This window comes from Phoca vitulina, unplaced genomic scaffold (assembly GCF_004348235.1).
Source record: "Phoca vitulina isolate PV1807 unplaced genomic scaffold, GSC_HSeal_1.0 scaffold49, whole genome shotgun sequence".
Taxonomy (NCBI): Eukaryota; Metazoa; Chordata; class Mammalia; order Carnivora; family Phocidae; genus Phoca; species Phoca vitulina.
Genome location: NW_022589752.1, coordinates 8,895,404 through 8,910,401, shown reverse-complemented (window position 1 = coordinate 8,910,401; position 14,998 = coordinate 8,895,404). Strand labels below are relative to the sequence as shown.

The following is a 14,998-nucleotide window of genomic DNA, read 5'->3' as shown; positions in this document are numbered from 1 at the left end:
CACACATGTGCAAGGGGGGGGAGGGGCAGAGAGAGAGAGAGAATCTCCAGCAGATTCCCCTGAGTGTAGAGCCTGACATGGGGCTCGATCCCAGGACCTGAGGATCATGACCTGAGTTGAAATCAAGAGTCAGATGCTTAACCAACTGAGCCACCCAGTGCCCCCACCCCAGTTATATAGTTTTGTGAATCAGAGAGCACCCCATCATGATGGACAGTTCAGGCTGCATAGTCGTTATGTCCTAAGTAGCGACATAGGAACTTCTTTTCAAATGGAGAATACTTGTCAGCAAAACAGGGCATGATGCTAGGATTCTCCTAAAAAAAAACAAAAACAAAAACAAAACGGTTTTTGAGAGGCTTCATATACCACAGAAATTCCCTGTACCATTTGGCCCTCTGGGCCATCAGGCCTGAGGGGCAGGGCAGCTTGCACCATGGCCTGCATATGCTATAGGGCCCTCTCTTGTGTGAGGCCACTATAAATCTGGAGTTATGTGAATTACGTTATAAATTACTTAGGGCAGCATATCCATATATAGTGTATGTTGCCCACAAACCCCACAGAGGTTCTTCAAACACTGTGCCTCTTTCTTTGTAGTGGGTGGTATGACTTGTGCCAGGCTATAGTCAGATCCCCAAAATCTCATTAATGTGGAAGTCCTTGAATTTTTTATAACATTTATTTCCATCCTCTGGCATGCATGTTTTATTAAATCTTATAGAATGCTTATTCTTTTCTGTCAGGTCCAGTTAGCATAATATCATCACAGAAATGGACCAATGTTCTACAGGGTATCAAGATGACAAATTTCACTCTATAAAAGAAAGGAAAATGTTCGAAGGCAGATGTCTAAGCTACAAGCAGGTATATTCATTGTTATATGTCCATGTCCTAGAGGCTGAAAGAATTATAATCCGGAGGCCAGAGAGCAGCCATGTGCTGAGTCAGCCCACATGGAATCTCAGACAAGGCCTCAGACAGGCCCTACCAGGGTCCCACTGATAACCTGCACAAGCCTATGCAGATCCCAGTGACAGAGAAATACACTTGTGGAAATTTGCCACCCACTCCGTTAACACTGTACTATCCAAGAAGGGACTGTGGTCAAATAGCCACATGTAGCTATTTAACTTTAAATTAATTAAAATTAAATAAAATTAAAAATTCAGTTCCTTAATAGACACAGGTGGCTAGCAGCTACAGTGCTAGACCTTATAGATACAGAACTATTGGACGATGCCACTATCGAAGTGCTTCTATTCCAAAGTAGGAGTAGCCGGTGATCTTCTCTTAACTAGCCAACAGACAAGGTTCCTGAAGGTCTATCAAACCAAATAGGACAATCTCTACACAGATTCGGCTAGTTACTTAGTGCTGGTTTTGCCCTGTCTGGACTACACCAGGTTGTAGCTGCTACACAGGTGAATGAATCAGTGCTCTCTCTCTGCTTCACATTTAATCATATCCAAGAATTTTTTCATAAAAGAACAGTCTATAGGATGTTGGAGTATACTAACTCAAAGGCTATATAAAAGAGTTATTCTTGGGGAGGGGGCACCTGGGTGGTTCGGTTGGTTAGGCATCCAACTCTTGACCTCAGCTCGGGTCTTAATCTCAGGATCATGACTTCAAGCCCCGCATTGGGTTCCATGCTGGGCATGAAGTCTACTTAAAAAAAAAAAAAAAAAAAAAAAGAGTTATTCTTAGGGAAAAGACAGTCTCTTCATTAAATGCTGCTAGGAAGACTGGACAGCTGCCTGCAGAAGAATGAAACCAGACCACTTTCTTATACCATACACAAAAATAAACTCAAAATGGATTAAAGATCTGAAAGTGAGAGCTGAAACCATAAAACTTCTAGAAGAAAACATAGGCAGTAATTTCTTTGACATCAGCCTTAACAATATTTTTCTAGATATGTCTTGTCAGGCAAGTGAAATAAAAGCAAAAATAAACTATTGGAACTACACCAAAATATAATACTTTTGCCCAGCAAAGCAAACCATCAACAAAACTAAAAGGCAACCTATTGAATGGGAGATGGTATTTGCAAATGATATATCTGATAAAAGATTAATATCCAAAATATATAAAGAACTTAAACAATCATCAGGAGTTAAGATGGCAGAGAAGTAGCGGCCCCTGGGCTTTCCTCGCTCCTCAAACACAGCTGTATTGAGTGCAGCCCACTCGGAACATCCAGGAAATTGATTGGAGGATTGTAAGAAGGATCTCCACAGTTGGAGGGAGACAGCATGACAGGAGTAAGGTATGTGGAAATGAACTGGGGGAGAGAAAACCTGCCGTGCCATAGAGGGGAGGGAGCCCTTTCCGTGGGGAAACAGAGAGGGATTGAGAGAGGTACAATGTTGGGTTCACACAAGAAGAAAACCTCTCTGGACCAGGGACTGGGGAGGAACGGGAAGTGAGGATCACAGGTGTTCTGCAAAAAGTGTGTGTTGCTCAAACTTTGAGGTTTTGGAAGTGCACAACTTTTGCCTGAGTAGAGCTGTGGCACGCACTCCTGGGGAGAAGGAGAGCACAGGTCAGAGAATGCACAAAGTGGTGTAGGGATCTCCTGGGTCACACTGGGAAAGAACGTTCCCCTTCCTGGAGTACATTTGGAAGAAGGTATACTGCCTCTTCCAGGACAAAACCCAGCAGGCACCAGCAAACGGCCTTTCATTGGCAGGGGACAGAAGTGCACGCCAAGGGTGTAACCTGGTCGCTGCTTTTTGTGGTGCTACAACATAGATTCCACGCCCTGCACAGGCGTGGACAGTTTTTCTGGGACAAAGGACACTAGTCACAGCACGATGGGGAGGCTCTACCAAGAGGAGAGAACAGATCTGCGTGGTGCCAGGTCCTTTAAGATGTGGAGTTTGAATCCCAGCTGTACGCCAAAGATAAAACTCAGGAGAGCTGTGGCGCCGGGAGCACTGACGGCCCGGGATTTCTGTGAGGGCTTCCTGAACAGCAGGGGCTGTGAGATCCCCTGTCCAGGGAGGAGAGAGTGCGGTGGCACCATTTTACCCTCGCCACCAACACGGTCAGACTTCACAGAATAACAGAGCATCCCCCAGTGAAGGCGGGAGCCACTTACACCAAACCCCGTTCCCCTGTGCCTGGCAAGGGCATATTTATTGGGGCAGGACTGACTTTGAGCCAGCATGGCGGGCCTAACCCCTGGAAGACCAGCATAGGCAGCACCCTGCATGCACCAAGTCTACTGATCATAGACTGCTTCAAAGTGTCACCTTCAGTTCTGCTGGAAATAGGACCAGGCTATATATTTTCTTCTTTTTTTCCTTTAGAATCAGGCTCATAGTTTTTGGTTTGTTAGTTTGTTTTTTTCCATTTCCTTTTCTTTTATTTGGACAAGACTTCTTTTTTTCTTTTTTGTTTCTTCCTTTCTTTTCCTTGGGAATCAGGCTTATAGTTTTTTGTTTCTTAGTTTTTTCCATTTCCTTGTCTATTTTTTGGATCAAGATTCTATTTTTCTTTTTCTTTTTCTCTTTTTCCTTTCTTTTTCTTTGGAATCAGACTTTTAGGTTTTGATTGTCTATTTGGTTTTTTGTTGTTGTTCCTTTTCCTTTTCTCTTTTTTTTTTTGGATCAGGGTTTTTCTTTTTCTTTCCTTTTCTTTTTTTCCAGGCTTATTTTAACAAACAAATCAAAGCACACCTAGTTAAAGGTCCAAATACTCCCACTGCAAGCAAGGAGGAACTCTGCAGAGGCCTGACCAGAGGGAAAGAGCAGCCAAAATACAACAGCAGAGTGCACACAGCATACACCAGAAACACTTCCTGAAGTGTCAGGCCCTGGACAGTGAATGACCCCTTTTTAACATAGCATTACTGCATTACTCCCAGGTGCAGGAAACCTAACAAGCTTTCATAACACGCAAAAGACAGGAACTTACCCAAAATGACAAGATGGAGGAACTCTCCCCAAAAGAAAGGTCAAGAAGAAATCACAGCCATGGACAAGCTCAAAACAGATATAAGCAATATATATGAACATGAATTTAGAACAATAATTAGTAGTCATGAGACCACTAACTGGGCTTGAGAAAAGTATAGAAGACACCAGAGAAACCCTTGCTGCAGAGATAAAGGACCTAAAAACTAGTCAGGCTAAAATAAAAAATGCTATAACTGAGATGCAAAACCAATTGGATGTAATCACAAGGATTGAAGAAGCAGAGAAGATAATAGGTAAAATTATGGAAAATAATGAAGCTGAAAGAAGAAAGAAAGAAAACTATTAGATCACAAAGGTAGACTTAGGGAACTCAGCGATTTCAAAAAGCAAAATAATCAAATAATCTCCATATCATAGGAGTCCCAGAAGAAGAGAGGCGCAAAAAGGCACAGATGGTTTATTTGAACAAATTACAGCTGAGAACTTCCCTAATCTGGGGAAGGAAACAGGCATTCAAGTCCAAGAGGCACAGAGAACTCCCCTCAAAATCAACAAAAATAGGTCAACACCATGACATATCATAGTGAAACATGCAAAATACAAAGATTAAAAGAGAAGTCTAAAAGCAGATACAGACAAAAGGTCTTTAATCTACTAGGCTAGACACATGAAGCTAGCAGCAGGGCTGTCCACTGAAACTTGGCAAGCCAGAAAGGTGTGGAAAGAAATATTCAACGTGCTAAATGGGAAAAACATGCAGCCAAGAATACTTTATCTAGCAAGGCTGTCATTCAGAATAGAAGGAGAGACAGTTTCCAAGACAAACAAAAACTAAAGGAGTTCGTGAACACTAAACCAGCTCTGCAAGAAATATTAAAGGGGACATATTGAACGGGAGAGAGAGACCAAAAGCAACAAAAACTAGAAAGAACAGGGACAGGCTATAGCAACAGTGACTTTACAGATAATACAATGGCACTAAATTCATATCTTTCAATACTTACTCTGAAAGTAAATGAACTAAATGCTCCAATCAAAAGACACAGGGTATCAGATTGGATAAAAAACAAGACCCATCTATATGTTGCTTACAAGAGACTCATTTTAGACCCCAAAACACCTCCAGATTGAAAGTGAGGGGGTGGAGAACAATTTATCATGCTAGTAAACATCAAAAGAAAGCTGGAGTAGCCATCCTTATATCAGACAAACTAGATTATAAACAAAGTCTGTAATAAGAGATAAAGAAAGACCCTGTATCATAACAAAGGAGTCTACCCAAGAAGAAGATTTAACAATTGTATATATTTATGCCCCTAACTTGGGAGCAGCCAAATATATAAATCAATTAATAACAAACTTAAGGAAACTCATTGATAATAATACAATAGTAGTAGGGGACTTTAACAACCCACTCACAGCAATGGACAGATCATCTAAGCAGAAGATCAACAAGGCTTTGAATGACACACCGGACCAGATGGACCTACCAGGTATATTCAGAACACTTCATCCTAAAGCAGCAGAATACACATTCTTTTCAAGTACACATGGGACATTTTCCAGAATAGATCACATACTGGGTCACAAAACAGGCCTCAACCAGCACAAAAAGACTGAGATCATACCATGAATAGTTTCAGACCACAGTGCTATGAAACTTGAATCACAAGAAAAAATTTGGAAAGACAACAAATACATGCAGGTTAAAGAACATGCTACTAAAGAATAAATGGGCAACCAGGAAATTAAAGAAGAATTAAAGAATTAAATTAAAGAAGAAATAAAATATACATGGAAGCAAATGAAAATGAAAACACAACAGTCCAAAACTTTGGGATGCAGCAAAGGCGGTCCTAAGAGGGAAGTATATAGCAATACAGGGCCTTCCTCAAGAAGCAAGAAAAGTCAAATAAACAACCTAACCTTATACCTAAAGAAGCTGGAAAAAGAACAGCAAATAAAGCCTAAATCCAGCAGGAGAAGATTAGATGATAGAGAAATAAATGATACAGAAATTAAACAGTAGAACAGATCAATGAAACTAGGAGCTGGCTCTTTGAAAGAATTAACAAAATTGATAAAACCCTGGCCAGACTTAAAAAAAAAAAAAAAAAGAAGCCAAAAAAATAAAATCATGAAAGAGGAAAGATCACAACGCACACCACAGAAATTCAATTATAAGAGAATATTATGAACAATTATATGCCAACAAATTAGGCAAACTGAAAGAAATGGATACATTCCTAGAAACATATACTCTACCAAAACTGAAACAGGAAGAACTAGAAAATCTGAACAGACCCATAACCAGCAAAGAAACTGAATCAGTAATAAAAAATCTCCCAACAAACAATTTACCTTGAAATATCAGCTCTGAAAATAATGATGTCTGGGAAAATGGTGTCCTGAGTACGAGTCCATTCCTCTCTAGAAACTATGCTGGGTTGACTCAACCACTAAAAGCTGTGGGTTAATTTACTCAAGACTGTTGCCTTGTAGGCTGACCTCCAGGTAAAAGCTCCATGGAAACTGGCCCATGCTTAAAGAAATCAATTCCTGGTCAGCCTAAAGACTTCCAACTCTCTACCCCCTCAGTGGCACAATCCAGAAACAAGATTCCCCCCTCTTGTTCTCCCTTATCCAATCCATCAAGTTTTATTGGCTCTTCCTCCAGACCATAGATCCAAACTGTCTAGTACATTTTATATTCTAGTGCTCAACACATATACATAAGGCTAACAGTTACCATATTGGACAGCGAGGCTTGTTGATTACTTTCTGGTTACCTGTATTTACTGCATGTTTACTAGGATTACAGGCCTATCAAAATGCTACCAACTTGTATCATTCTTAACCTTCCCTCAAAATGCTTTCTTAAAGGTTATTCACACCCTTCTCAGGGCACCTTCCCAATCTTGAAGCATAATAATCTGATGGTCAATCTCAAGCTTTCTTCAGTATTTCAGAGGCTTTTTGAGTCCTGATGGCCTGATGGCTGTTTTGATGTGATAGTCTCAATTTAAGTCTAAAGGATCACTGCAATCCTGATTCATACTCCATAATCTCTGCTCTGCAACCTAAACTTAATATAGTAAGAGTTTCAAATACTTTTCCAAATTCTATTTTTAAATATCTAGAGTTAGAAGAAAATGAACCTTGAATGCATTCCTTTAAACATTGAAATAGTTAACAACAAATCAACATTATTTATGCTTCTATTATAATAACAACACATTATTTGTGCTTCTTTCTCTGGACCCTTCTCTTGAAGAGAAACTCAAATGAAAATGAGTTGGTAAGACCAGTAGTTGGTTTTGGCCACTTTCATCTAGATACAAATGGGCAAGAGAAGGCATTAACCTGGCTGTGGTGAGATAATAAAAGGCATTCTAAAGTCAGTAAGAAAACTTCTATAGTAATTTTTTTTTTTTTAAGATTTTATTTATTTGACAGAGACACAGCAAGAGAGGGAACCCAAGCAGGGGCAGTGGGAGAGGGAGAAGCAGGCTTCCCACCGAGCAGGGAGCCTGATGTGGGGCTCAATCCCAGGACCCTGGGATCATGACCTGAGCCGAAGGCAGACGCTTAACAACTGAGCCACCCAGGCACCCCTATAGTAATTGTTTTTTATCTCTCATTTCATCTCCCCATTTTACTAATTTTATTTTTACTTTTTTTAAAAAGATTTTATTTATTTGAGAGAGAGAGAGAGAGTGAGAGCAGGAACACAAGCAGGGGGAGTGGGAGAGGGAGAAGCAGGCTTCCTGCTGAGCAGTTCAGGCCCCTGATGTGGGATCGAGCCCCTGCTCTTACTATCTCTCTGTCAAATAAATAAAATCTTTAAAAAAAAAAAGTAAAAATAAAATTAGTAAAAAAAAAATCAGTCTTTTAGGGAGATGTGGGGCTCGATCCCAGGACCCTGGGATCATGACCTGAGCTGAAGGCAGACGCGTAATGACTGAGCCACCCAGGCGCCCCTTATTATTACTTTTTAAGAAGACTCCATGACCAACGTGGAGTACAACACGGGGCCTGAACTGACAACCTTGACATAAAGACCTGAACTGAGATTAAAGAGGTGAGCCCTTAATGGACTGAGTCAGTCAGGTTTCCCTTTTTTAAAAATAATTTTCGTAGTCTATGCAGGCTTCTCTCATCTTGTCCTGAAAATACCCTTTGAAATTCAAGGTCATAAAATAATATTCATTGGTACCTATAAGGTTCTAGCCTTAACATGTAAAAGCCACACCTAACATGAAAACATTAATAAAGTATGATAACAGCCAATTCAACATTTAACTACTTGTATTCAACACCAAATGCTTTATATTATTTAGGAAAAGTACTTGCAACAATGCAAGACTGAACATATCCATCTAATTGTGCTTGCTCCTGAATCACACCACTATAACCACTCTAAGAGGCATTTAACCATTTTAAAAACTGTGGGATTGAGATATTTATCAGTATTTATTCCATGGAAAAATTCAAACATTTTACAAGTGTTTCCATTACATGTTTATAAATAGCATTTTAATGAAAAATATATATAAAAAAAAAAATCCATGAAAAGTCTAGCATTTTCTTCCTTTTTTGCAAATCTCTTTAAGGTCCTACTTCATAGAACTCAGTTGACTCTCTTATCTACTTGTGCATTCAGTCTGTTGTTGAGCTATGTCTTGGTTCAAGTATATCAAGAAAATCCCATCTCACACACAGATGGCTTTTTACGTGGATAAGAGTGTTCCTCCAGCTCTTTGAGATCACATATATTCTTCGTTACTGCACCAAAAGCTGACAATTGTTTCCTAAAAGGTTAGTTCCAACAGGGAAGCTTGATATGGCAGGTATCTTTTTGCATTCTTCTATTAAAATCCATTGGTCTACCTGGCATTCTGAGTAGATCTCTTATCAACTTGCACTGGTCATCAGAAAATATTGGTTCACTAAGTTATGCAGATCTTCCAAATATTGACATACTTTAGCATACATCAAAAATAATTACATTCAGAGGCACCTGGCTGGCTGCTGGTAGACTAGCATGTGACTCTTGATCTCAGGGTTGTGACTTCCAGCCCCATGTTCGGTGTGGAGCCTACTTTAAAAATTCTTTTTTAAATAATTACATTCATCAGTATTCCTGATGAACTCATCAGAGAGCTAGTAGTAGGATGCTATCAAACTTGGTCTCAGATACAAGTTTTCCTAACATCTTGGGGAAGCTCAAGTTTTAGCATTGACAACAAATATTTTTATTTTCCTTGAAAAGTCAGGATGACATAGTTAAGAAAAATGTCAATGATTTCTTCAAGTAAAAATGATGTCCCAAGGGACCAGTTCAATTTACAAGTCAAAAAATTACATTTTTCCTCAATGGCCATTGTACCATCATTGCTTGTATATCTCTGCTTCAAATTCTTCTGAAATGCAAAATTTGTGTACTTATTCATCACTTAGGATATTTAAAAGATGTATACTCAAGGGTTGAGATTTAATAATATTAACAAGTCTCATTATTTTATCAAAGACATTAAGACTTTTAAAAAAATATTCTGAGAGTTTCCAGCAGTAAAGAATACAATGATCAATATAATGACTATCACAGTTTGAAGCCATTGCCTTGACTGGTGTTATGGTGCTAGCAGTTTTCCTAACCATTGCTTTTCTAACTGAATCTTTTATTGACACGAAACCATCAAACAGTCAAATGAGCACAGCTACTTAGTGTTTTATGAGAAGCCCGCTCTTCTGAAGTCTGAAGTCTGAAGTCTTCAGAATGTAGTTTTCAAACTTGTAATAAAGTACACATAAAAGTTACTATCTTAAGGATTTTTAAGTGTACAGGTCAGTAGTATTAAGAATATCCACACAATAGCAAAACTGAAACTATACTCTCATTAAACTCCCATTTCTTCCTACTCCCAGAAATGTATTTTTTAAAATGAACATGAACTGTACATATAGCATTGAGATTTTATGAAAATAACTAACACTTTTCTAGTAGCCATAAAGTAAAACCCAGAAACATTTTGCCTTCCATGCTTTCTTGCGATTTCCTGACTCTAGGAAAATGTTTGCTCTTCTGAATGCAACCTGAAAATATTTACTTCTAACAGCTTAACTAAAACTGCTCCTTTTTAAAACTCTTCTAAAATGTGCCCTGTTGTGAGGTAGAAAATCAAATACAAACCATTATGATTTCATATATATATATTTTAAAAATAAATGTTTATTTCAAGTATGAAAAGTAATGAATGTTTAAACATTATCCAAAAATTATGTCCAGCTTAACAAGTACAAAACAAGACTTCTGACAATGTTTACAATTAGGTATAAAATACTTAAGAATATACTTTGACATTCACAGTGAGCATTTTTAAAAAATAAGTTTTGCTAATAAGCTTTAGAAATAAAAACATATTTACAGTCCCAGCTAAAATAAACAAGTACTTAACTGAGAACAGCCCTCCCTCAGGATGGATAGTTAGCATTTCAAAATAAACAATGGTAAACTTTGTTCAATAATGTCAAAATTCAATACCTTGTGGTTTCCCTGACAAATACCATCTATTTCGTATGTCTGGTACCCATGGGTAAGGTCCTCAAGCCATTTTAATTAAGTAATTTCAATGATATACACAACCTAAGTGGTAACCAAACTCTCTTGAGATTTTATCATGGTTAATTCTGAGCATTTCCAGCAAAATATTCTGAACAGAAAATAGCAGAAATTTTCTGGTGCCAATTACAGAACCATCAAAAAAATTAGCCTCAAAATTATTTTAAAGGACTGCTACCAAGGCTTCTGCTTCTCTTTTCCATATACATCTTTTTGTAGGTTTGAAACATTGCTTTTGAATCTTTTACTGGATTTTGTAGTGTCTCAAATCCATCTGCACTGAAGCTTCTCTTGGAGAGTCTTGAATTAGCCAAAACATTATTATCTAAGGAAACAGAAATTTTATTTACTTTATTACTCAGTATTAGTGACCAATATACAATCAATGTAAATGGAGAGGGAAAACCTGCATTCTTCTTTGGGATAAAATATCAGAACAAGGAGTTTGATAAACTATGGCTTTTTGGGCAACCCTCTCAGGTCCCCTCCCTCTTCTGGAGCCCTGTACTATCACTCAATAAACATTGCTTTGCTGCCCACAAAAAACAACAAAAAACCCAAAAAAACTATGGCTTTTTACCTATAGAATGGTAAATTATACACACAGGATATCTTGCCTCTCTTTTGGGGATTATTTTCTAATCTCATCCCATCTTCACTGGCCTATTCTGTTCTACTATCATTTGCACACTATTATAAATGTGACCTTTTTAACAGCTATCTAAACTAGCAATATAAAAAGCATAAACACCAGCCAGTTCCAACCAGTGAATGGAAAAGACTTTTAATATTCTGGCCTTGCTACACATTAGGTATTCTAAGACATGTCTGTAGTTTTTCTGTTTTGTTAGACCATCTCAGCATTGCATTAGCCTCATTAACTTTTTGATGGGTCCAGTTTTTCCTACTTCTTGCATTTCTAGATGTGCCTCTATTTCTCAGTAGCCATTTCCCCATTCAGAATTCCCATGGTTTCCTTTCCTGCTCTAGCCATTCCTTTCTAGAGAATAGTCTTGTTTTACCTTTCTCTGCTGCTCTGGCAAGGATTCTGTCCTCTTGGTTCTTTACATGATTCAAATTCTTGTACGTCCTCATTAGCTTTCTTTTATGATGTCAGTAATACTGATACCTGAGATGAGTCCCTAAGTCATTTTCCAATGGATTCTGTTACTTCCTCTTCTCTGTACCTTATCCTGACTTGATAGAGTTTCACAACTCGCTCCATCTGCACTCCAATCTTTGCTATCAAGTAAGTTTCTTTTCAACTGTTTGGGAGTTCATGACATTTGTTTTTTTCCTCTCTCTTCACGCTGGCTCACATTGTCCACCTCTTCATCTTGGTATTTGTTCTGTCTTTCATACTTTCCCTGAATCTCATCAGGCTTTTTTGCATTACAGGTACATTTTATTTGCCTTTACTTTTTAATTGAAATAAAATTGACATACAATATTATATTAGTTTCAGGTACAACCTAGTGATTTGATCTTACACTTCTGACAGAGTTGTGACTTGTATCTTGGCTTTTCTCTACCCTGCTTCAGATCTCCTTGAGCTTGTGCCCCAACTTGTATTTTTTTCATCATGATTCTGAGCATTGATGTTCATTCAACTTCAGTTTATTGTTCATCCTATTTGTGGCTATCTTTTCTAGTCAATCTGTGCAGGCATCTGTATTTTCAGATTCAGATTGCAATCATGCCTCTCACCTTCTCTAGGAGGTAATGTCTCTATTTCCAAGGACCTTTCTTGCCCAATCTCCATGCCCATTTCCATCTTTCTCATTTTTAAATTCCTGTGTTCCAACTTTAGAAGTGTTTTCTACTCTCAGGACTCTTAAAATTCATTTTCCCCTCTTTTACCTGTTTTCCTTTTCTGATTAAGAGTGCATTTCTTCCTTCTTTGAGTCTTCGATTCAACTTAGTGTTTTCCTATATGCACCTTTAATGTGTAGACTCAGTTTCTACAGGCACTGTAGAATACAGCTTATGTATTTAAGCTCTCTTCTCAACTTTGTCACACTTCCTCTAAGAATTGTGATTCTTAAAAAAAAAAAAAAGATAGCAAGAGGGGAAGAATGAAGGGGGGGAGACATTGGAGGGGGAGATGAACCATGAGAGACTATGGACTCTGAGAAACAAACAGGGTTTTAGAGGGGGGTGGGGGGATGGGTTAGCCTGGTGATGGGTATTAAGGAGGGCACGTTCTGCATGGAGCACTGGGTGTTATACACAAACAATGAATCATGGAACACTACATCAAAAACTAATGATGTAATGTATGGTACTTAATAAAAAAATAAAAAATAAATTAAAAAAAGAAATGTGATTCTTTATTGTTGCTTATGGTGAAATTCTGCTTCCCTCCATTTTCAAGGAATTCTAAACCCTGGTCTTTGCATATTCAATTAACCGAAATGAAGACAAAACTCCTGAACCCTAGCTTGTAGTTCTCAGTGCAAAACCCTAAAAATCAAGTACATCATTCCACTAATTAGATCAGATACTTTCTGGTTGGCCCTCAGCCCAAATCCCTTCCCTGCAAAAAGAAATAAATTTTAACTAGGAGGCTCGGTCTCTTATCAAAATAATTCAAATTCCACACTTAATTAACTTTGAAAAGAAGGGACCCAGTTCAAGTGCCTATTCAGTTACTAGTCATGGAATTTCAGTCAAATGATCTAACCTCCCACTGATAAAATGGGGACATCCCTGTCTTCCTGGATTTGAGACTTAAATGGATTTACTTGTAAATCACCCAACCCAAAGGCTGGCAAATAGGACATGGCCTGCAGGCCCCCCAGCCCAGCCTCTAGCCCGATATGGTAAAGCTTAATTGAAACATAGTCCATACTCATTCATTTATTATTCTACTGCCATTTTCTCAGTACAGTGTCACAGACGAGTGTTTAGGAGACCTTATGATCTGCAAAACCTAATATTTACTATCTAGTCCTATAGAAAAAAAGTATGCCAACCCCTTACCTAACTCATGATAAGAAATATTTTGTTAAGACGAATGGTTTCCCTCTCCAAAGTATGACAGAAAATACCAAAAAATATCTTCCTACCACTCATATACACAAATATTGAATCACTAAAAATATGGATAAAAATAAAATTTCACAAGTTTCATAACTATAATCCAGCTTCCTACATGACCAAGTGCCCAATTAATAAAATAAAAATTTAAATAGATGATGTTTTACCTATTTCTTGGCTGGCTTCTGGCATCCTTTTCTCCTCAGTTACACCTCTTAACCAGTCTTCTTTTGTACTTTTTATTCCTGAAACTATTTAAATATTCATTTTCAGATCTCTAGAAATGGCTATTCATCTCTCTTTTAGTACTATAATGAAGGAAAATCATCTAAGCATAAAACAGACTTTAAAAGGTATTAATATATTCACATATAACGCAAGTCTAAAAGAAATCTGAAAAAATGCTTTCTTCCATTTCAAGTGCCTGAATAGCTCATAAATGATAAAGGAGTTGCTTTAAAAGTTTACCTTCACTATGGAATTATGTTTCTCCCACTTAGGCTGAACATCAACCAATCCCAAGGTACTGAAGGGCACATGAGACAGAGAAAGTCATTCCCATTGCCCCCACCCACTTCTAATGTTCTTGTTACACCCATGCCTCAGTTTCCAAAGATCTACTTACATAGCCAAGTGAAACCACCGATACTTTACAAACTGAATTTTATACTCTATTATATATCCCTATCTCCTTTCAAGAAAAGGTACCTTATATTTATATCGTAACTTTGTGCCCCAACAGATACCATCTCAACATCACAGAAGAAATTAAGATTGCCATTCAAATCTTTTAGTTCTCCAATCTGAATTTCTCAACACAATGTTTTATATGTATTATCCACAACCCCTAAATGTTTCCTTACTATCACAAAAAATTAGTCCTCTATTTTCTCCTTCCTTCCTGAAACTACACTGAAAATTCTATCATTCAGCAGCTGACAGTTATGTTTATGCTCTGGCTTTGGTAACAATACTGGACAAGACTACTTCCACAGTCCTCCCATTTCAAGAGTAGATTACATGGTAGCGCTTTAACTTTTGTGGTAACACAGTCACCAACTACTTTAAAGATGACAATGAGTCGAACCATTTCCATACGTATAAAAAGTTTTCACTAATATGTAACGATTATCTCCTCATATTTAGACCAAAACTTCAAATTCACAGGGCTTTGAAATTACAAGTCCAAATGAGAATCAACAAAACACTTGAAGTAACATATAACACTTTTCAAACTTAGCACAAAGAACATTTTTCATAATATAGGCTTCTTGGTGCAAAAGGAAATCTGTATTTGGCAAACCTTACAATTTTTTATACCTCGTCATCAGTACAAATTGAGGACAATTTACAGTAAAGGGGAGATAAACTTAAAACAAATACTGCCCAAACCATCGACTTAGAAAAACAA

At 37.8% G+C, this 14,998-nt stretch overlaps 1 protein-coding gene across 17 annotated transcripts in view; it reads right to left on the bottom strand.

Annotated features, from left to right (window-relative positions):
• Window positions 1-160: 160 nt before the first annotated feature.
• Window positions 161-14,998, bottom strand: part of RESF1 (retroelement silencing factor 1) — a 38,713-nt gene continuing 23,875 nt past the window's right edge. For 16 of the 17 annotated variants that reach the window (XM_032432784.1, XM_032432786.1, XM_032432788.1 and 13 more), the window contains 2 exons: window positions 13,755-13,838; window positions 8,990-10,873 (listed from right to left, as the gene is read on the bottom strand). In XM_032432784.1, coding sequence (XP_032288675.1) covers window positions 10,707-10,873; window positions 13,755-13,838 — 251 coding nt within the window. In that variant the 3' untranslated portion in view covers window positions 8,990-10,706. Of the gene's footprint in view, window positions 318-8,989; window positions 10,874-13,754; window positions 13,839-14,998 lie in introns of those variants that run through there. The other variant, XM_032432801.1, reaches the window with a different exon arrangement.